Source organism: Sinocyclocheilus anshuiensis, unplaced genomic scaffold, assembly GCF_001515605.1.
Source record: "Sinocyclocheilus anshuiensis isolate Anshui unplaced genomic scaffold, SAMN03320099.WGS_v1.1 scaffold100, whole genome shotgun sequence".
In the NCBI taxonomy this organism is placed as follows: domain Eukaryota; kingdom Metazoa; phylum Chordata; class Actinopteri; order Cypriniformes; family Cyprinidae; genus Sinocyclocheilus; species Sinocyclocheilus anshuiensis.
The window spans coordinates 385,992-409,087 of NW_015555725.1; the positions used below are offsets into that span (position 1 = coordinate 385,992).

Here is a 23,096-nt window from a genome sequence, read left to right on the forward strand (position 1 = left end):
GTTTTAATCCAAATGATGCGTGTGCTAAGTGAGTGAACATCAAAGATCACACAACAGAAGTGCGCGCGCTCTCTCTCTCCATAACGTTAAGTAACTTGTGCATTGTTTTACTTACTTGTTTTTGACATATCCGACCGAACTACAAACTTTCCAGTGATGTCTATGAGAAAGGTATATTCACTCGACAAGCTCGCGCATCTGCGCCGCCGCGCGCTCAATCCACTCAGCGCGCTTTGTTTATCCGCTCGCACACATCAGCTATACAGGCGTTAATACTGAATGTTTAACATTATATTCATTGCATACATATACTTCGTAGTAGACATCCATAACTCCTTTCTGCTGTCAGTGTTTCTTTGTTTGAATATGGCGCTTATCACATGCTGTGTGGTATCGGCGTTTGGTATCGGGGCATTTTAACGAGTACGAGTACGAGTACAGAAGCTCAGTATCGGGCCCGATACCGATACCAGTATCGGTATCGGTGCATCCCTAGATTTAATTGAAATTCCCACACCGCTATCTTAATGCCTGGTTAAACTGGACTACAGGTGGTTAGTGAAAAAGAAACAGGTTTTTGCATGGAAATACCACATATGAATATCACAACTGCTTAGTGCATTCGCTCCACTGACTCTTGAAAGAATACAGAATACTACTTGTGATTTTAGGAATCTGTCAGATGTTGAGCCATATACGGCTTAGGCATTAAATGCACATTAAAACCAGACAGAAAAACAGAAACCTCACAGTTCTCTAATACACACACGCACACTAGTGTTGCTTTCGTCAACGAAAATTATGACTAAATATCGTCGTCAACGAACCTTTATCATGTGACGAAAACGCAGACTTTTAGTTGACTAAAACTTGACTAGACTAAAAAGAGTATGAACGTGACTAAAACTAATAAAAACTAAAATGACAGCTTCACACAAAGACTAGACTAAAACTAAAATTAAAACAGGCCGCCAAAAACAACACTAACGCACACACAGGGTCTATCAGGAGTCTATCACAAGTACAGCTACCTACAGAATGAGAGAATGAGAAAACAGCAGTGCGAGTGTGTATGTGTGTATGTGGGAATGAGGGAAAAATAAAGGAGGAGACGCTATACAATAGAGGAGATAAAATCTACCTGGCTGTAACATGAGCAGTTTTTTATCTCAGGTCCTGACAGATAAACATGATGAATGAATGAGAGCTGTAGGTTCATAGCTACTTTATTCCACTTAGCTACATATAAAGCCATAAAACACAACTAAAAATATGTGCTATGACACAACAGTAAATATAAAAACAATGCAAAACTACCTACTAGCCAGACAATTACACATCTCAACAAAAAAAGACTAATTTATGTTAAACCAATTTCATGACATCAGTAATAATTTGAGATGCCTCCACATAAAAGACTCATACGCTGCATTAAAATAAGCGGCCCTTAAAAGTAAATTTTGCTTAATTGATTTATATATATATAAATCTTTGTTGGTAATTACTATGAGTGATAATTCTGTTTTTAGTTGTTACATATGCTGTTTTGTCAAATTATGGTGTTTAACCCAAAACAGCATATGTTTTGGGTTTCTCATATACAGTACTTAACAAACGTGCAATATATAATACCACGTTTACTGGCTCTGCAAGTGAGCCAAAAATACAACTAAAAATATCTGCTATGACAAAAAAAATAATAAATTCCAGACCTATCAGACAACCACACTTGTCTAGTGAAATATGAAACCAATTTTGTATGACATCAGTAATAAGCCACTAAAAGACAGGAAGTAGCGCTGCTCTCTGAGACTCTTTTATATGAATGAACTGCTTCTACATAAAAAGACACACAAATACAAACACTGCATACAAACACACACTCTTGCACGCCTCTTCATATTCAAGAGATCCAGCTGCAGCTCTCTCAAGCAACCAGACTGAATAAATCATAATTGATATCCATTACGTCACATTCCTAATCTCTTTATAACCATTCAGCTAATGAATTTCACACTCCTCAAGTGGAGGAGAACAGAATGATGCCGTTACAGCGCGAGGTGGCTCGTACTTCACGGGTGTCGGCGTGACATTATAAATCGTCTCTGACAAATGGGAAGCGCGACAGTGGCATGCGAGCTGGTCAGACAAAGGGATGGATAACACTCTTTGACTGGTTACCTGTCTGGGCCGAATGCATTTTATACATGCTGGGGACAGAGATGACTGATTGGATCTGTGTAGCACAAGAATCCCTCTCACAGAGCAATGACATAAAGATTAGTGCATAAACAACATGCGACAAAGAGATATCCTATTGGAAACACAAAGATAACCCAAACAAATCAACTGAATGAATGTAGATACACTGTATTTTTGTGGTTTTAAGGGGGTGGGTGTCACTGTACTCAATTCACAGTATGCTAGCGCTGACTATTGACCATTACCTCATGACAGGATACACACTGTGAAGCAGTCGAGTCTCTGGTTGTTTACGCAAGAGTGTGAAACTAATACAAACTAGCATAGGTGATAACATTATGAGAAAGCAAAGGCAATTTATCAATATATGATTGTATTAGTAGTAGGGTTGGGTATCGTTAGAAATTTTCTGGTTCCGATTCCAGTTCCAGTTTTGCCTAACGATTCCGGTTCCATTTAAATTAACTATTATTATTTTATTTTTATTTTTTTACTATTTTACCTTCATTGAATGTAGTGTTGCTGGAAGGTAGTAATGTTGAGTAATGCTAGTCCATCAATCACATGTGCTTCAAAGTTGATGTTTTTTACACTATCAATAACATTTTGCTTTTCAAGCAGGAATAAGCTGGTTGGCCAAATAGTCCTTTGAGGGCTAAGACACTTGTTAATTTCCCTAAATTAATGAAATATTAACTGTTATACTTATAACCATGTATACACACACTCCATAAAGCCCCTATTTTACAAATAATAATGCAGTCAGGAGATGGTGTGATGCAATGAGTGGTTTCCACATTTTTAAACATTTAAAATGCATGAAAATAAATATTTTCTATCACTTTATTTATCACTCTTGAAATGACCTGTACACTTATGGCGCTTTTCCACTGCGTGGTACGACTCGGCTCGGCACGGCTCAGTACGGCACGGCACGGTTTGCGTTTCCACTGCAGTTCAGTACCGCTTTAGAGTGGGAGGGATTATTCACATGCCATTATAGTTGCGCCGCCTCTACTATCACGACTTCTAAAAAAAACTTTTTAATTCTGCGTAGCCCCATCAAGCTCTCGCTAAATAATCTAACCCTCATACTTACATAACAATAGCAATCTATTTATTTAGTGGTCCAAGTTGAAGTCAGTATGTATATTAATGACAATATGGGACAAATATAATGTAATTTAGTGGCGACAGGAGCTGCGCACTGCCGGTACGTGTACAGTGAGACAAAACAACGTGCACAGTTATCAAAGACGCGAGTGCGCATACACTCGTGGAAAACGATGTGTTCGGCAGTTAAAGACACGGCGCGGCGCATCTGTGGAGTGCGCATCATGGGAAGCAATGTGCTCAGTAATTAAAGAAGCAGGGCGGCGTTTCTGTTATTTAGTTTGTGACATCATTTACGGGAAACGCCGGCGCAAGGCTGCTCACAGCGCTTGGTCAAGTGTCACACCAGAACCGTTTTTGGAACCGAAACTTAGAAATAGCTCACGGTTCCGGTTCTTTTCAAAAAACAGAACCGGTTCTGAATAAGAACCGGTTCTCGGTTCCCAACCCTAATTAGTAGTATGCATACTGTTCCACGAATGGGATAGTTTGTTTCCTCAGAGGTTTCCCAAATCATCTTCTTACTCTATTCGCACCTTCCACTCGGGTATAGAATACAACAGTTGGGTTCCAGAAGTAAACATTCCATTAATATTCTTCATAGGGGCAAAATTGTATTCATTTTAAAGACAGACCTACTGTGAGCTACAGTGTTAATCAATAGCATACACCTTTGTTGAAGCTGTCAGTTCATATTATTTCAACTTTTTAATAAATATGCTCAACAGAGGAATTCTTGGTGAAAAACTACATTACCCATGATTCTGCACCAATCAGACAATAACAGCATACAAATTGTGCCTAAAGAACACCTTAGTGGCCACCTATTCCCATGTAGCACCGCGAATTATATTTTTCCTATGCTCTCAAAATATGTTGTTTATATATGTAAATAAATAGCTGTAAATCAAAAGTTTTATATTTTTCCATTTGAATGCAATAATGTCATTCACAATGATTCATGGGATTGTAGTTCTTTTCCTCATCGAAGCTGTTAATTACACAGCATTGTAACTTTGTCTTTTTATCCAATATTCAAATATGAGTTTTTAACTCATAGCTGTTTTTGGGTTCATGCCTTATAACTCTTAAACTTACTTTTTAAAACTTTTTTAAAATCCCTATGGGTAAAAACGGAACCAAGGCTGCTGAAAAAAGTGTGAGGGCACTGTTGCACTCTATTGATCAGATAGAAAGGTGGTGCTGCCTCTGCACTCACATAATTGGTTGAGCCAGAAGATGACACGTGGGACAGCCTAACAAACAATAAAGCTTTGACAGCGCCACAGAGTCCCTGTATCAGCCAACAAATTACTTGGTCAATAATGTACTGTTAAAGTTTGATTCGATTAAAAAAAAATTGATGACAAAAAAATACAAGTAGCATGTAGCTCTGCTACCATCCTCCAGGGGTCAGTCACTTCAGTTTTAGTACTGTGAATGAGTAATGGTGATATTGACTGGACCAGTAAGAAAAAATCCATCCATTTAGTTCCATTCACCACTGACTGGGTTATTGGATCTAATAAAACATTTCAGATTCCTTGTTCCCAGAACTTCCCACAATCAATACGCAAATGTTTATTTTTTCTTATTTACCCCACACACTGAAAGAGGGTCCATTTCAGAGTTCATTAGAGAGCACACACACACACACACACATATATACAGAAAGCCACATTGGAAATCTTGAGGGGGAAAAAAAATCAGCATTACAAATCCTCAAATATCAATACATCTAAAAACTGTCTCTTTGTAGAATGAAAAATACATTTGAATAAATGCAAGCCAGCAGTAATGCAGGATAATGTCTAAGCGCACAGATATCTGTGAGAGCATGTATTTTTCTCTCTCTATTGCACAACCTGGCATATGCGATGATACTTGTTTTGTCAGGTTGGCTTGGTGTGTGTGTGTGTGTGAGTGGGTTGTAACAGAGGGGTTGTAGCAAATGAAACTGGGGGATTTTATTTCCAGATTTGCCAAAGCCTGAAGCTCTTTTTTTTTTTTTTGTCGGAATTTTACTGAAATATCTGCTGCATATTCAATACCATGTTTACACCTCTGTGCAGACAATTTACCAATTTTCTAACTTCATATGAACTTGATGCAAGAAGCAAAGAAGTCATAACTGGCTGTAGCTTACTTCAAAATATGACACACCAAAGCGGGCATAAAGATAACATGTAATTAATATAAACTCAATTTGCAGATTCCTCTAGTAATTTGGCAGACTGTTCTAAACAATAATTAACACAGACATCAAAAACGAGCTGGAAACTAAAACATTACTTACTTTTCCTTTTATATTTTTTCATCTACATGAGAAGATACAGTACGCTAATTGGGTTGGTCATTTCATATTTTTCTTGCCAAGATGAGAACGTAAATGTAAATCAGCATTTTATATTTATGCACCTGGCAGACACTTCTATCCAATGCTACATACAGCGCATACAAGACACATTTTTGCCAGTATTCCCTGGAATTTCAATCCAAGACCTTGGTCATGCTCTATCAGTTGAGCTACAGGAACACATTTTGACACAGGAAAAGAAATCTACTATTGATTTGACTCTATAGAATAAAAAAAAAAAAAGATTTAAAATAATAATTAGGGCTGTCAATTTAACACATTCATTTAATTAATTAGTTATGAGAAAATAACACGATTAAAATATTTTAACACAGTTAAAGCACTGGCCCCACTCAAGACCTGTACATCATCTACATACAGTTGACTGTATGAGTGCAAATGTAATTTTATACAATAGTTCAGTCAATAAGTAGTTAACATTGTGTTATATTTTAAAAACAATATTATCTGGTTTTGCTCAGATTTGCCAATGAAAATCTTAATATAAAGCCACAACAGAACATCCGCAACATGGCGGTGTTTCATTTCTAAATGAATCCGCGTTTCTGAATGAATCGGGTGAACCAATGATTCAACGGCCCATTAAGAAAGAGAGCTATTTACTTCATTCCAGCACCTAGAATCCCACCTCCCGGATTGCTGTGGGAATTGTGCCATTAAAAGGGCCAGTGTTCAAGCCACTGCCCTTTGTAAATTTATGAGAAAAGAGTAGGGGCAATAATTACTATACAGCTATCACGTTCTGGGACAATCTCAGTATTCTACTGTGCGTCTTATGCTAATTTCGGCTCTCTTGCCCCCAGGCCCAATCACATTGTGATCCTTAAGCCCATTTCCTGTTTTCCCCCTTTGCCTTGATATCCAATTTTCTGTGCGCCCCTCCTGCCATAACGATATATATCAAAACGATAGATAAAGCGTTAAGAGAAGAGAGGTGTCCGTGGGCACAGTGGTGATTTATGGGTTGTGTTTCCTCCCCTAAATAGAGGCTGGATAGAGGATTGGATCAGATGGGGAATGGGCGACGAACGCGAAAGCTATAAAACTGAGAATGTCTGTGTACAGAGGATGAAGTTTCTCCACAGTAAATAACAAACCATCAATCAGATGCTTTTAGCATGGAGACATGTGATACTGGACGGAGGATAGTGAATTTTGTTATAATTGGTTGCAGTGAACAAAAGGGTTATGATCTGTGTTTTATTAACAAACCTTCGAGCTGTGAAATTCGAATGATTTTCGGCCAAATTGTGAATTTAATTGCCAAGAAGAGGCATATAAAAATGGCCTGATTAAAAATATCATTATGAAAATGATCCAGCAGATTTGATTGCGGATGTGGTGTGTCTTCAAACCTCTGTTCTCTGCCAATTACTCTGACAACCACAAATGACTTCACCACACAGACTGCGGTTTAGGACGCACTGAACCGAAACCCTCAAACAACAGGATCCGTCACTGCAGTTCAGAGTGCAGCCTTCTCCAGAGGCTGACCAAAGCTGAATCAATAAAGCGTCAGAAGGACCATAAGCCTGCATCATCCAACTAATCCAAGTAGATTCCCAACCGCAGAGCTGTATCTGTAGACAGAACAAGTAGCACAAGGCAGGACAGACCATGAAAGCAGAAATAAACAAGAGCTCTATCAAGCTATGAACCGACTCAGAATTTGCATCATTGTAATTCTTGTGTAGAATGATATAAAATAGATTTTTACACTACTTTTCAAGTTTGATGTAGCTTAGATTTCAGGCTGCATTTATTTGATCAAAAATACAGTTAAACGGCAATATTGGGAACTATTCTTACAATTTAAAATAACTGTTTTCTATTGTAAAATGTAATTTATTCCTCAGCAGCCATTACTCCAGTCTTCAGTCACATAATCCTTCAAAAAACATTCTAATATGCTGATTTGGTGCTCAAGAATCCTTTTTTTTTAAATTATTATTAATGTTGGAAACAGTTGCGCTGCTTCATATTTTTGTGGAAACTATGATACGTTTTTTTCAAGATTCTTTGATGAATAGAGTTAAAAAACAGCATTTACTTGAAATGTAATCTTTTGTAACAACGGACCAATTTAATGCATCCTTGCTAGAAAAAAAGATTATTTTCCTTAAAAAAACAACAACTTGTTGTCATGATCCAGGGTGTTTCTACCCAGTTGCTAAAGTGTTCTTAGTGGTTGTCAGCAGGTTGCTATGTGGTTACTGTCTGGCCCAAGTCAAAAGATCCCACTCACAATGATATCCTGGTCTGTACATCTGATCCTTATTCGAACTGTATGCAATTTTAAGCATCATTGCTTAAATAGAAAAAGCACACTCCACAACTTCTCAACAAGCTGCATAATCTAGTATAAATAATTTAGATATCATTAATGCCCGAAGCACATGTAGTTTAATACCAGGGGTTTTGGAAAATGGTGATGCTTAGAACTAATTAAAGATCTAAGGATAATGGTCTACATTTGGCTCTGTCAATATGGATTTAACAGGAAACGGCATAAAATGCTCAACTCCCATTTAAACAGTGGATGAGACCATGTGTACTAAAAATAGAACTCAATTAAGGCACATTACCACTTTAGGAATTATCGATACGTGCCTCTAATTATTTTATGGCATCATGTCCGGGTGATTCCAATGCCAGACGATTCGATCCGGTGCAATTTGGATTTTGGGGGTTATTGACCTTCAGACAACTGGAACAGGAGGGTGTGAATGCCACTCTGGTAAGGCAGGTTGGTACAGAAAGAGTTCACAGTAAATATCAGTGTAATTACAATGACAGGTCATTTTGTTGCTTTGTAAGTGAAACTATCCAATTATTTGTAACTTCAAACTTGGAAGCCGAAATTCGAATGAAAATAAACAGACTCCCAAGGGGAGGCGGCAGTGTCACCTGATCCCCCACAATGCACTGTGTCTAAGTACATCACCGCTGGCTGTCATTATCAGCGCTGTGCACCTGCTATAAATGCAATGGCTTTCACTTTGTATTTAATACAAAGCTAAACAGCCATAAAATCAGGGAGGTCACAAACATCTAGCCGCACAGTTCACCTCCAAAGCTTCAATGGCAGCTCGTAACTGACCGTAATTAAGCTTTGAAATACAAGCTTGTAAAAGCGATCACGCTGGTGAAATGTGCAGGTCACAGCAGAAAACAATTAACTCCCATACTGCCCTCACCTTTAAAGAAACTGAATAATTACAACAACAATCTACACAGCAAGTAAGCAGAACCTGTGCCAAAAATCAGACAAATATGGTCGGCCATCAACGCTTTGGCAGGAGTCATCAAGCAAAACTAACAATAAACATGAAAAATGATGCATAATGGCTTGATAAACAAATGGGAGGAGCTGCATGTGGTCATCAACATAAAACTAAACACTCTTCTGACAGCTGGACGCACATTTCAAGTTAACCTCTAATTAGCAGATTCATTACATTTCTCCTCTTGTATCACACAGCTCACTTGAGCATGTCAGCATCCAATTAGATGTCTTTCATAACCATTGTATGCGTCTGCATTCCTGTCTCACAATTTTAAAGGCTTATTGTTGACACACGAGTCCCGTGTCCCACATTTCTGCAGTTCAGTTGATTTCCTGTACGAGCTAATCAGTGTTGGGCAAATGTTAGCTATTGTTACATAAAAAAGTTACTAATATAGTATATGGAAAGAAATGCGACTTCTGCGCAACTGTTTTGCTGCCTGAGGTTTTCTCTTTTTTTGAACGGTAGTCTTACACCAACGGTTGGTGTTTGTCTCTCCAACTTCGTTTGCATACAATAACTATACATTTTTATAAATAAAGCAATATTTCAACATCCACATCAGGCAGAGCCCCTGGAGACAGCTTCATTACATTAATTCATTTAATAAATGTAATACAACTCAGTCCTTGTTATTTTGCCATTACTTGTCTGCCGTTCATTACTTGTTATACTACACTACCGTTCACAAGTTTGGGATCAGTTAGATTTTTTTCCAGAAATAAATTAATACTTGTATTCAGCAAGGATGCATTAAATTCATCATGAGTAAAAGTAAAGTCATTTATAATGTTACAAAATATTTCTACATCAAAAAAGTTTTTCTAATCAAAGAATCCTGAAAAACGTATAATCGCAGTATCCATAAAAATATTAAGCAGCACATCTCTGATAATAAGAAATGTTTCTTGAGCACCAAATCAGCATATTTTCTGAAGGATCAGAATTATTTCTGAAGGATCATGTGACACTGAAGACCACAGTAATGTGACTGCTGAAAAATCAACAACAAATAATACTAATAATAATAATGTTACTTTCCAAAAAATAATTTTAAAAAGTAATGTGATTAGGTAACATTGACGTATAATTCAGGGGAGTGGAGTGGCTGAGGCTGCAAACTAAAAATCATCTGAAACGGGGGGCACAGCAGGTAGACACTGAGCATCGATATTTCACACTGTCTAACATTCACTTTTCATCTAACAAGTGTGGACCCATAACTCACAAACACTGCAATCAAAAGACATTTCTGTCACCATCTCACTCTCCTCCTAAATGCGTATTATAGCTGATCACATTGAAATACGTATACACAAACATTTTAAATATAATTAACTTCTAAAACCCCTCTAAAAGACATCCTCTGTGCTTTTTTCTGTTATTCGCTTCTCTTTATAGTTTCCCACTAATAAGCTGTGAGAGGTAAATTGGCGGAGGCACTTAGCGGCGATTTAATGCAAACCCATTAAACACATGAAGAGAGAGTGGACGCTCGAGTTCCCACTGAGCACAACGCCTTAAACAAATTCAACTTTAAATGCTTTAATGTACCTCTTGTTCATTCCAACAGGCCTAAGAAAGTCAGACAAAGAAGTGAGGTAAACAGGAAAACAGGAGTTCACAGGGTACAAAAACAGAGCGTACACATACACACACATTAGCGGGATGCGAAGTGATAGTCGAGTGTTTTTTTTCCAGATTAATCGCTAATACAACCTACTTTTGTTCTCCCGACAAGGCTTATCAAGCAAAACATTCAAGAACTCTGCCCTCGCTTTTTGGATTTAGGAGCAGAATACAAATACAAACAGGCAGCAATTTCTAGCAAATCATTCTCTCTGTCTGAGTTTCTCTCTCATGGACATGCACACAATTCCATTTCACCGAGCCAAATTGCTGTGCAATGGCTGTGCAATCTCCTTCTACTTTGAAGGAGAGCGCTCAGAAAGCTCTAGAGGTGAAGAGCTCAGAGGTGGGAGAGGAAAGGAAAAGGAGAATGGGAGAGAAGTAGAAGTAGGGCTCGATACGACGAGCATCTTGGCAGGTCTTGACAGCTCTGGCACTGAGACTGATAGATCAGATGTAATTGACAATTAGCTTCACGACACTCTGAATTACAGGCCCTCTGATAGGGCCAGAAACACGGGAAACCTTTCTCCAAACCGTTTTTTGTGCCATCTATGTGTGTGTGTGTGTGTGCCTCATGACCCTCTGGTGTGTAATAATTCCAATAAGCATGCTGTAATATCCAGGTGAGTCAGTACGGTAGGTTATGGGTGTTTGTGTATCTGTTTGCTCTCCGCCACAACTCCTTTCTCTGACACACAGAATAAGATTGTGCTCTTTTCTTTATGGCGTGACTCTTGGCTCCATTTCTTTGCCTTTTGAAGAATTAGCCTCTAAAAGCTTATAAAATTTGCGAGTGTGTGCGTATCTGTGCCCTACATTTATTCATCATATCCTGACATGCTCGCTGGACCTTCAGATGAGTCCTTAGTAAATAAATAAGTATCTCATCTAAAAGTATCTGAACAATGTACTTGACAAATAATGGTGTGCATTTTCCCTAGATTCAGTGACTTTTTATTATTGCAATGAAGGCACATAAGCCATGTGTTTTGGAGAGAGAATAATTAGAAATGCTAAATAAACATAAAAACAAAAGTAATATAGCATGAAAAGCAGCTAAACTGTTCCAAATTATTATGCAAGTGACATATCAATAGGATTTCGGTACAATAAAGAGTCAGATTTTTGTTGTTTTTCACATCTTTTTAGATAACTGGTATCAATCTCAGACAGTGTCACGGTTGCCTTCTGTGGCGAAACGAAGAACAAGGAGACATGGGATAAACTCAAAGTAACAGTCTTTAATCTTCCAAGACGGGGTAACACAAGGCAGGCAGAGACACACAGGAAGCACAACTTCGACGTATAATACCGGATGCTAGACACAGGAAAACACTGGGCTTAAGTAACCGGGAGTAAACTAGATAATTAATCAAACAAACACAGGAGGAACCAAATGAACATAAACTATAATGAGGACAGGAACAGGAAGATAACCAAAAATGGGCAAAAATGAACATGGAGCATGTGGGGGAGGAAAACACAACACAAGACAGGAACACAGGCCTGACAGCCAGGTTTGTTCAATAGTTTGCCAGGTCTTCTTAGGTAAATTGAAACCCTGCTTAAAGAGGTTGTTCCACATTATTAAGCAAGTCACAGTTCACATGCAATATGGTGAGGAAGAAAGATCTTTCTGAAGATGAAAAGTATGAAACAATGCAATGTCTTGCAAAAGGCATCAAAACAAATAATATTTTGCGAAAAGCAAATAGAGATTATTGAACTGTCAAAAGATTTGACTTAGAGCACAGAAGATCTTGGTCAGATAAAGATTTATTAAGGAAAGTTTCTGTCAAACAAATGAATTGTATTGTAATGCCAGCTGTAAAAAAGCCACAGCTGAGCAGCAAACAGGTGTTTGAAGCTACTGGAGTCTCAAGATCCTCTCCATGCAGACTGGCAGTTGTGTGTAAAGCTGCGTTTCAGTCACTGCTAACCAAACCTCACAAAGAGAAACCTGCACAGTGGCTGTAGAAACAGATTTTTAAACTGTTTAGCACCATTCCGTGAGCACCATTCTTCATTTTATACCACAGCAGAAAATGGTCAGTTATGAACTCCAACAACGCTCTGTCTTATTCAGAAACACAAAGGGAAAGTCGGACTATTAAACACTCCAGAAAAAATGCAAAACATCACCATTTACGCTCTCGTTTTAGGACTTTCTTTTTCCGATGCCACTGTTCCTTCCACTCTTTCTTTGACCTGTGGGAAACATCCATTCATCATACCGTATTATTAAAACTAGGCATGGCAGCTCCATGTACCGCCTGTAATAAATATAGACAAGACTGCTCTCTCTCTCTCTCTCTCACTCCATAACTCTCTTTTGCTTTTTACGTTCTCTCTCCTCAACCTTCCTCTCCTTGCTCAAAGTAAGCTAATGAGGAAGACGAACAGAGATAGAGACACGAATATGGTGTGCGTGAAAAAACTTCAAGAAGGTGCTATATGAAGATACAGTTGAGAAATGAAAGGTAATGGCCCAAATGAACTGCTTCAGGCGAGACAATGTTTAAATTTCCTGTCTTTAATTACATTAAACACACCAATCCCAGTAGGTACAGCAGCTGCTTCAGGCCCCTCTTTCTCAGGGGTGTTTCGTCCAAGGAGGAAAGTAAAGCAGTGGAATGAGAAAATAATCAACAATACAAAAAAAAAAAAAACATTCAATAGGGTTTAAACAATTTTTTGACTGAAACGCAGCTTTACACACAACTGCCAGTCTGTATGGAGAGGATCTTGAGACTCCAGTAGCTTCAAACACGTGTTTGCTGCTCAGCAGTGGCTTTTTTACAGCTGGCATTACAATAAAGTTAATTTGTTTGACAGAAACTTTCCTTAATATATCTTTATCTGACCAAGATCTTCTGTGCTCTAAGTCACTCACATCAAAAATCTGACTGTTTATTGTAGCGAAATCCTATTGATATGTCACTTGCATAATAATTTGGAACAGTGGAGTATTTTCATTATTTGGTGAATTGTATTTAAATATGCTGTCTATGTGGAATCAACAGTACATATGGTCAATTAAAACAAACAGAAAGGGAATTATTGTTAATACAATCAAAATAATCATTCAGGACATTCAAAATTGTATTTAATTTATTTATAATTTTTTTTAGTAATTACTGAGAAAAACGTTTTTGAAAGCTCCTGAAAAATTTAACTGGTGCTGAATTGTCTGCACCAAATGTCAAAACTCTAAACTTTTATGAAGGTACATTCTTAGACAGACACCGGTCTCCAGATCCAAACTGATCAGGTACAAGCCAAACCAGAAACTTTAAAACAGCCTGCTAATATTCCTGTACAGTTTGTTTAAACAATTTTTTATTTTTTTTTTAAAGTGACCAAGAGCGACACCAGCGAGAGAGAGAGAGAGGCTGAAACATTCACTGAAGCTCTAAAGCGTGACCTGAATGTGACTGGGGTAATGGCGAAATATGTGAGAGGATGCCTACATTTCACTTGTGATTCGCTGATTATCTTGTCAGTGAGATAATGGTCCTCTTATCAAGTTTGCAACCTTTCTGCAAATCTGCCTAGTCCAACTGATGGAAGTAGACGGACTAAGTACCAAGTAAACAACTCATCATTCATCCCAATCTAACTGAACTTAAAATGACATGAAATGATCTGTGAGCGAGTCCATTTAGGTGGCAACTCTCGTTATAATTTAAAGGGGTCATGAACTGAGAAATAAAATTTCCCTTGATCTTTTGACATATAACAGGTCAATGTACTATAAAAACCTATTGATATGTCACTTGCATAATAATTTGGAACAGTGTAGATTTAAACATATCAGATGTCTGAATTGCCCCTATTTTAAAATTTTATCTAAAAAAAAAAAACCATAATACTGACACACAAAGGAAGTGAAATTATTCAACTCCCTTTATATATAATAAGAAGCTTTCTTTATTTTGTACAAACTTTAGCATTAACTGCATTCATCAAGATTAATTAATAGATTAATTTACATTTAATTTATACTAATAAAGTATAATATAATAATATATAAATGAGGTGGACCAACATTTCTAAATGTTAAGCATCATTTCACTGATACTTTCTGAAAAGGAACAAATATTTGACTTTTTTTTTGTTTAATGACATTTTAACACATGCCTTTCTCCCTTGCACATTTTCTTCCTTAGTGTGTTTCGTTTATATATGAACATGCAAATCACATTTGGATCCTCAACAATATAACTGGTTCAATGTATATAAAATCAGTTAGCGTGGGAATCACCAATCTCACCAATGAGAGGACAGTTTTACGCACGTGACTGGCATAAACGCATTTTAAATCCGCTTTGAAATGTTTCCCTGAGTAAACAAACCGGCCCAAAGAAACAAAAGCACATACAGGTCTGAAAATATTCTGAAATGCCAAATTCAAACAGAATGCAGTATTTTTGAAATGCTGAAGAATCCTCCTCTTCCAGAAAGAAAACACTACCTATTTCTTCATTTGATTACTTTGTTTTGCTCATACTTTAGCTATCAATTGCATTTACTTACTGATGGGCTATATTTTATTTTGTTTTTATGTTGTTGATTGTATTTACCGCATAAAACGGCCCCTGAAGAGGGAGTGATAAATCTAAGTTGACAAGGCAACAATGAATAGAACAGTGATCAAAGCCCTCAGTGGACTGTGTGCCTCCGTTAGGCCTGTTAGGGGCTCCGGTCCCTAGAGTCGCCGTCTTCCTGGCCCTCGGAATACAACGCTCTGTCTTATTCAGAAACACAAAGGGAAATCTGTAAGTTTCCAAACTCAAAACTTTCTCTTTAGTTCAAAAACAGCTCTTTGATTGAAACCAAGCTCAGAAAACCACTCGTTTTGGAATGTGCCACTTTATAATGTAATAGTGTGGGGCTAAACACCTCCTCCGCAGGAGATCAACGCCTGCTTCTACGTCACTGCCTCTTTAGCTCCGCCCACTGATACGAGCTTGTAGTAGTATGAGAGGAAATACTAGAGCGATGCAAACACTGGATTACTCTATCAACAGAACCATACAGATAACATTACAAGATTACAAGACACTGTGTAGTGTAAGTTGTGAAAAATAGTCTTTGAATTGCCTTCCTTGTGATCCTAACATATCTACGTGAGCGCTGTTGCGTCATGTCGCAAATCAATTTCTCTGCTTGGAGTATGTCAGAAATAGAGTGGGACATCGGTTTACTGTCTGGGATTTGTCGTGCCAATCCATGCCGCATCCAGTGTAGACAGAATCACCGATTATAATGGGTTCTGTTGTCTGGTGGTTCTGTTGTCTATAGTCGTGTTGTGCCACTCGCGTCCGGTGAAAACACGGGGTATAATTAGCAAAGAGCTCCAGATCGTGTCAGTGAAACAATGTTTGTTTGTTTTGCTACGGATTCATTTTTAAACTAGACAGTATGATGCAGACTTTTTTTGAAAGTAAGCGATGATGCAGCGCTGAGTCTGACTAGAGTGGATCCAACAGTAATGTCGCAACACAGAAGTGTGAGTAAATGTGCTTTTACCACTATTGCACTATCTGTTCCAGACCGTTTTATATATACTGAGTATTTACACGTTTTTAACCCAAATGACCCATGTTGTTTACAGAGTACATCACAGCAGCGTCCATCTGTTATTTTATAAGTGAAACTGTTAGCCAATCACAGCAGTGGGCGTTTCTTGCGAGTCTTGAATGTGCCCCGCCTATAAAAACAGACCGTTCTGCAGAGAGGCTCAAAAACAGGATGGAAAATAGCCTATTACTTCTAAATTATGATGTTTTTTTATGTAAAATCACACTAACATTATAAGTGAACCTCAGAGGGCACTATAAAAAAAAATAAATTCAGTTCATGACTCCTTTAAGATGCTTTTCTGTCTCTTCAGACTTTATCACACCAGCAGAATTTACCAAGGATTTGTTCATTAATGGTACAAACAAATGATTACAATGAATAGCTGAATTAGTAGTAACATATAACAGATACATAAAACATGCATGCTACTGTATTATTGTAGCTATTTTGCAATATTAAATTTTTTTTTGTTTAAATTGCATAAACATGAGAATTTGATGGAACTTTAATAAATAATATGTAATATACTGGAATATAATATCCCTGCACTGCATATATTATGTTCTAACAGTATAATATTTTTTAGAAAATAACTGTAATAAAAATTTAAAAAGCAAAATAAATGTTAGAAATAGAAATGATAAAATAATAATAATAATAATAAAAATATTTGTAATAATAATAATACTACAGGGAATATGACAACTCTGTACCATCAATGGTGTGAAAAGCAGTTTTTCTTAAGCATTATTTCTATAATTCTCTGATATATAAATACATTTAGAACTCCCATATAAACTTAAATTGAATTAATTATTAACACATGTCCTTCAATACTGGTCATGAAAGCAAAAGTTTCTGAATAATTTTCTCAGTATAGCCAATTAAAACAGCAACAACTTTGCACATCTTGACCTTACCATAAAACACTGCCATTTTTGTCTGAAACAAAAAGAAATACAAAATATAATGGTGTTATTTATTAGAGATGGGAATCACCAGTGGCCTCACGATACAATATTATCACGATACTTGTGTCACGATACAATATTATTGCGATTTTAATTGCAGACTTAATTGTATTGCAGACAAACTGACCAACACTTTCATGAAAACCTGTCATAAATGTTGTATGCAACTGGCAAACTCAACTATTTGTATTACAGTCTAGTCTAGTCCACCTTAATTAAATGTAAACAGGAATGCACTGCTGTGCTACTACAGGTATTTTGAACAGTGCAACTTGAAATTGTACTAAAGTTGGGCAGACCCATCAGCAATTGGGGCATTTGAAAGTAAATTACTGTTAAATTTAAATGAAATTAAATTAAACATGTAGTCTTACATCATTTTAATGATACTGAATTTAAAAAAACACAAGCCAATAAAATAACCACACTTTTACTGAAAGTAACACAATAAAACTGGACAGATTACTGCATGCTGAATGTGACCCAGCTGACCTCACCAGAAAAAACGCAACACCACCACCTAGTGGATTGTAAAGAAATTGATTTTATAATTCTACCAAATAGTATAATAAAAGATCGATACTTGGCATCCGTGTATCGATACAGTATTGGAAAATATCGCGATACTATGCTGTATCGTTTTTTTCCCCCACCCCTACTACATACCTCCTGTAATTTCAAGTCAATCAGATCATTGCACACTGAGATATGGTTATCCATGTGTTCACACTGTCTGGCTGCCATTTTGAAAGCTGTCTGAAAACTTTCACCAAAAGAGGAGCCCCTTAAATGTTCATTTTTTAGACGTTTAAGCTTTTATTTTGGTAAGTTTCGCTACTTACTGTAAAATTAAGAGACTTTTAGACTTTAGAGTTTAGACTTTTGCATATTATTACCTGGAACTTGGATGTGGGAAATAATTACATTTCGATTTTTTCCCCCACCCCTATTATTTATTCATACTTATAAATGCAATTATATCACGTACTGTATCACTTCCAAGCAAATAAATATGTGTAATAATATAATTGATACCTCCGATAAAATTGTGAAAGCACATCAGAGTGATTTATTAGAGTATTGTAGAAGAAAATGTGTAGGAGTCTTGAAAATCAAAAGTCATAAGGCTTTAAAACAACATTAGTTAATTTCAATTTTCATCTGTATTTGTAATGCTTTCAGCATTTTTTCTGAAAGGTAAAAGAAAGTATGTTGCAATACTGCTGGGATATAAATTTTGTAATATAGTACGTAAGTTTTATATTAGATAAAATGTTGTCCCATGTGCCAAATGGAAACTGTATTAATATCAAATGAAAATGAACCACAAATTTAAATTCTGAAAAGCCCAAACACACAGACAAGATGTTGCCTCCACATTTCTGAATTTCACTAATTCCTCATGAAACACATCCACACCCCCACACCCCCTCAATCGCTCGTGCTGTGACTGTCTTCATATCTTTCCATACATTTCCAGTGCTATAATTCATTAATCATTTACACAACATGAAACAGTAATCAAAATAAACCATAATACTGCATAAGCAATTCATTTAAAGTCTCTTCTTTGCCCATCTCTCCATAGCAACGGCTCATCACAGTGCAAATTTTTGCAGTGTAATTTCAAATGCGGCCGCTATTAAGCATCGCACTCCCTCTCTCTCGCTCACTCTTGCTATCTTTCCCTAATGTAAACAAACACAGGCATACTGGTATTAAGCTGCACAGCTGAAAGCCCCGCCCCTCTCGTAGCTACACAGCCCACTGGGTATTTCAGCAACTCATTGGAATCTTCAAACAACAAAGATAAACAAGTGTTCCAATTAAGAATTAATTACTGCTCAGACACTCAACTGCTTCTGCTCACTCCGTTGGGAACAACTCAAACGGCGAGGAAACACACACACGCATACACATAGCAAGAAAGATAAGATAGAGGGGTCACATACAGAACACATACAGAAGAATACGTGATTATGAAGACAGAAGGTACGGGTGAGTGAGTGAGTGAGTGAGTGAGTGAGTGAGTGAGTGAGTGAACGAGAGAGAGAGAGAGCGGAGAGAGAGAGAGAGCGAGAGAGAGAGTGAGAGAGAGAGAGAGAAAAGTTAAGAAAATGGCCTGGAGGTATCACCGTATGGGCTTAAAACACTCTAACAAGCCCAAAGCAGAATTACACAGCACCTCAGATGTAAGGAAAGAGCCAATTTATAACTGGCTTTCAACACCAAAGAGAGGAGATGGGCGAAATAGCCTCTTTCAGTACATACTCATTGTGGGTAAAATAGCATCTACAGAGCAAGGCAAATTACTGCTAATAGGTCATATCTCTACTGGAACTCACCAAAAGCTACTCTGAGCACAAATATGTCCTATTAAGAGTTTATTTATAGGGTAAATACACACACACATGTTTCGTTAATGACAGTGCTGGGCCACTTTCACAAGAAGTCCAGGACTCCAGTATGGGCCATCTTTCATCTTCTGAACTTTTCTGCCTGGAAGTCTCTGATGTCTGGTGTCTCTGTCTTTCTTTACTGACAGGTATTCAGGGACTCTAACAAGCTCTAACTTTAAAAGGTTTGGACTGGATGTCACAGTCTAGCAGGGAGTGAAAGATAAAGAGAAGGAAAGAAAGAATATATAAAACAATAACACTTAGTAATAAATATCTATTTTTACTGTCGATACACACACGTGTGTGTGTGTGTGTGTGTGTGTGTGTGTGTGTGATTTTCTGTAAATGTATATCTTTTCTCTCATATTATATGCAGGTAAAAAAAAAGTTTAAGAATGAATGTCTTTCATGCTCTTATGCTCATCAATGCTGCATTTATTCGATCAAAATAAAAAAAAGTAAAAACATTAATATTTAAAATATTGTTTCACATGACATAATTATTGATGATAAAAACAGTGGAAACGTTGATTAATTGATTAATAGAAATCTTAAAAGACCAGCATTTATTTGGAATAGAATTAAAGGTTTGTAACAATATAAAAATCTTAACTGTCACTTTTTATCTATTTAATGCATGCTTGTTGAATAAAGGTATTAATTTCTTTCCAAACATAGTGTGTGTAAAGAAAGAATGTAAATATTCTCTATCCTCCCGCTTCAGTCTCTATGACTTTCCCACCACAGTGGAAACAGCCATTCAACACTGTGAGAGGCTCCATGGCGAGAGCGAGCTGATGGGTGTGCGCTGGAATCATGTACCCCAGCAGGAGAGCTTGGATTGGGGCTGCGAGAGTCACCTCTCCCCCCTGCTGGAGGCACATGACTCATGGAGCTCCAAACAGGACCTGACCTATTAGAAGGTCAAAATATGAGGGTTATTTTAAAATGAATAAATAAATAAAACCCAAAGGTGTCTGGATTGTGGCCTAGTACTTAGTAAGTGTTGATGCGGGAGACCCACATCATGTCCTGATTTTCTTCTGCTCACATTTCCACATTACAATTTCCTGTCAATGAAATAATATCTAATCAATAAAAAGTACCAAAATGTAAATACATAAATAAAAAATATACAGATGAGGATAAATTGGTGGTCAAAAAAGCCAGCATTACACTGCATTATATTATAAAATTCCTCAACGTTGGACCACATATCTCTCTTGCTCTTTTATCTTTACTATTGACTGCTCATGCTGTTTTAGAAAGCACAGAGATAGCTGCTGCTGTCTATTTGCTATAAGCATTCTTTGTGTTCTATGGTTCTGACATGACAAAGTATTGTTGTTCATATCACACGGAACCACAGGGGGCTGCTTGTCAGGAAGACTGAAAGATTTAAAGACTTAAATCCCTATAGAGTTTAATCCCTTCCTGCCTTAGACACAGTTCAGGTAGATGATCTTCATACTATTTCATCAAATGCAGACCTGCCCGCCCCTAAATGGCTTATAAAACCATGATATACTGTGGTTGGTTGCTTTACATGTCAGTCAGACAGGACCAGTATTGACGTGCAGCTCTAGAAAACATTGAGGTTGAGGCTGTGTGAACGGTGTGCTCTCACCTCAGCAATGGGTACGATACCCTGTAGGTCTCTCTGGCTAATATAGATGGTGGAGATGACTTCAGCAGACGCTCCGGTAGAGGGATACTCTATCTGCCAGCGGATGGACTGCGATGACCGCAGGTTGATGAAATTGTCAATCTCAAAGTCCACCCACATGATCTCATAGAAGGAACCATCAAGTCTGTTGAGAAAAAGAGAAAGACAGATGTCGGATGAGAGGGAGAGAGAGACACTCTTAGATCAAGGAAGATCAAGGGCTTTAGTGCAACTGCTGCCGAGAGCCAGACTTTATACTGTGTTTTGATGGCTATTCACACATCCTCCAGGACAGCAGGGGGAAGTATTGCCTTTGGCCTCCTACAAAAGTTGAGAACACATAATTTAATATAAAAAATTAAGTGATTATGTGATGATTTTAAAAAGCCCTTAGAACAGAAAGAAGAAAGAAGCCTTTCAAGATATGCTCTTTTTCACAGGTGAGTGGTAATGATAAGTAAAAATAATATGTAAAATAAAATATTTAAAAATATGAAAATGTTGCATTTTTATTAAAGTGTGTGTATGTGTGACAATGAATAATTTAGGGTTTGCTTAATTCAAATGAAAAAAATTAAAAACAAACTAATAAAAAAAAAGAAAATGTCATGTAAAAAGTCATGAAAAAGTAAAAATTACATGCAATATTTAATTGAGTAACACAAAATGCTCAGCATTTAAAACATTTAACACACAAAATTTCAATCAGATTCCTGAATAACTTTTAACAAATCAATTTAGGTGATGAATAATTGGAATCCTCATCATGTATAGATTCTAATTACTGTGATTACTGTGTGAGTTTCACTGGAACGGCTTGTGTTTAATGCAAATAAAATATCTCAAAAGATATTAACAATTTGAAGGGTTTCCTCTCTGTAATCACATCCAGAGAATAAACTCAAGGGACTGATCTGCAGATGAAAATTAGAGCAACAAAAACCCATTGAAGAAGGTTTACTGTGGGAAACAATAGTAACAGCCAGAAGACACTGCATCTTAATACAATTAATGAATTACTTGGGGTCTGTGCATTAGTGCGAGTGTCAGAAATGGAGAACAAGAGATAAAAAGCACTAAAGCACTGTAGAATCATGTAACCAAGCAGTTTCTGTCTCAAATGGCAAGCACAGACTGTTACGGGCATGTATTACAAAACCTGAGATCCATAACACATGGAACTGGTGATTTCAGCCAAGCTCTTGGTATTTTTTTGTGAAATTTGCATCAGACTGTCATTCTACGGGTTAGCATGCACAGGTTTTTACCAGAATGCCAGGAAACAAAGTCATGTTAACAAGATATTGATCCAAGATATTCACAAGTTTTATCTATGGCACTTAGCAGCAAGTAAACAAGATATTCCCAACCATGGCTTTATTTTATGCCTGTGGAATATTCTGTATTTATTACTTCTGATCAAAGACTACACATCCCTAAACAATACATAAAGCAAAGTAATCTGTGTTTAGTCAAGATACATGATGATCAGACAGTCTCTTCCCATCTAAGTGGTCAGGTCTTTTGCGGAGTACACTACAAAGTGGAGCAAACTTTATGCCGCGAGTTAAAAGTCTTGCTCTGTGATGCACTCATACACACACACTAAGCTTCAAGCTTCAAGACTGATATGAAACAGCAAAGTCCATTTCCCTGAATGACAGGAAACCCTCCCTGATTCCTTCCTCGTCTTTTTCTTCTGAATGAATGTGCACAGCTAGATCCCAACCTCTCTAAATGCTCCGAGTTGACCTTTGACCTCAGATCAACAGGGGCCAAATAACCGCCTTCCCCCTCCATCCTTGTTATGACACCCCCGAAATGAGTTCAATTACACTCGCCCAATCGGCCGCTTGATGGATG

The 23,096-nt window shown here is 37.3% G+C and overlaps 1 protein-coding gene across 1 annotated transcript in view; it reads right to left on the minus strand.

The window, feature by feature from the left end:
- The window catches only part of LOC107672621 (transmembrane protein 132C-like), a 301,164-nt gene that overhangs the window by 31,812 nt on the left and 246,256 nt on the right, over positions 1–23,096 (minus strand). The window contains exon 4 of the mRNA XM_016465893.1: positions 21,195–21,378. Within this exon, the coding sequence (XP_016321379.1) occupies positions 21,195–21,378 (184 nt within the window). The remainder of the gene's footprint in view (positions 1–21,194; positions 21,379–23,096) is intronic.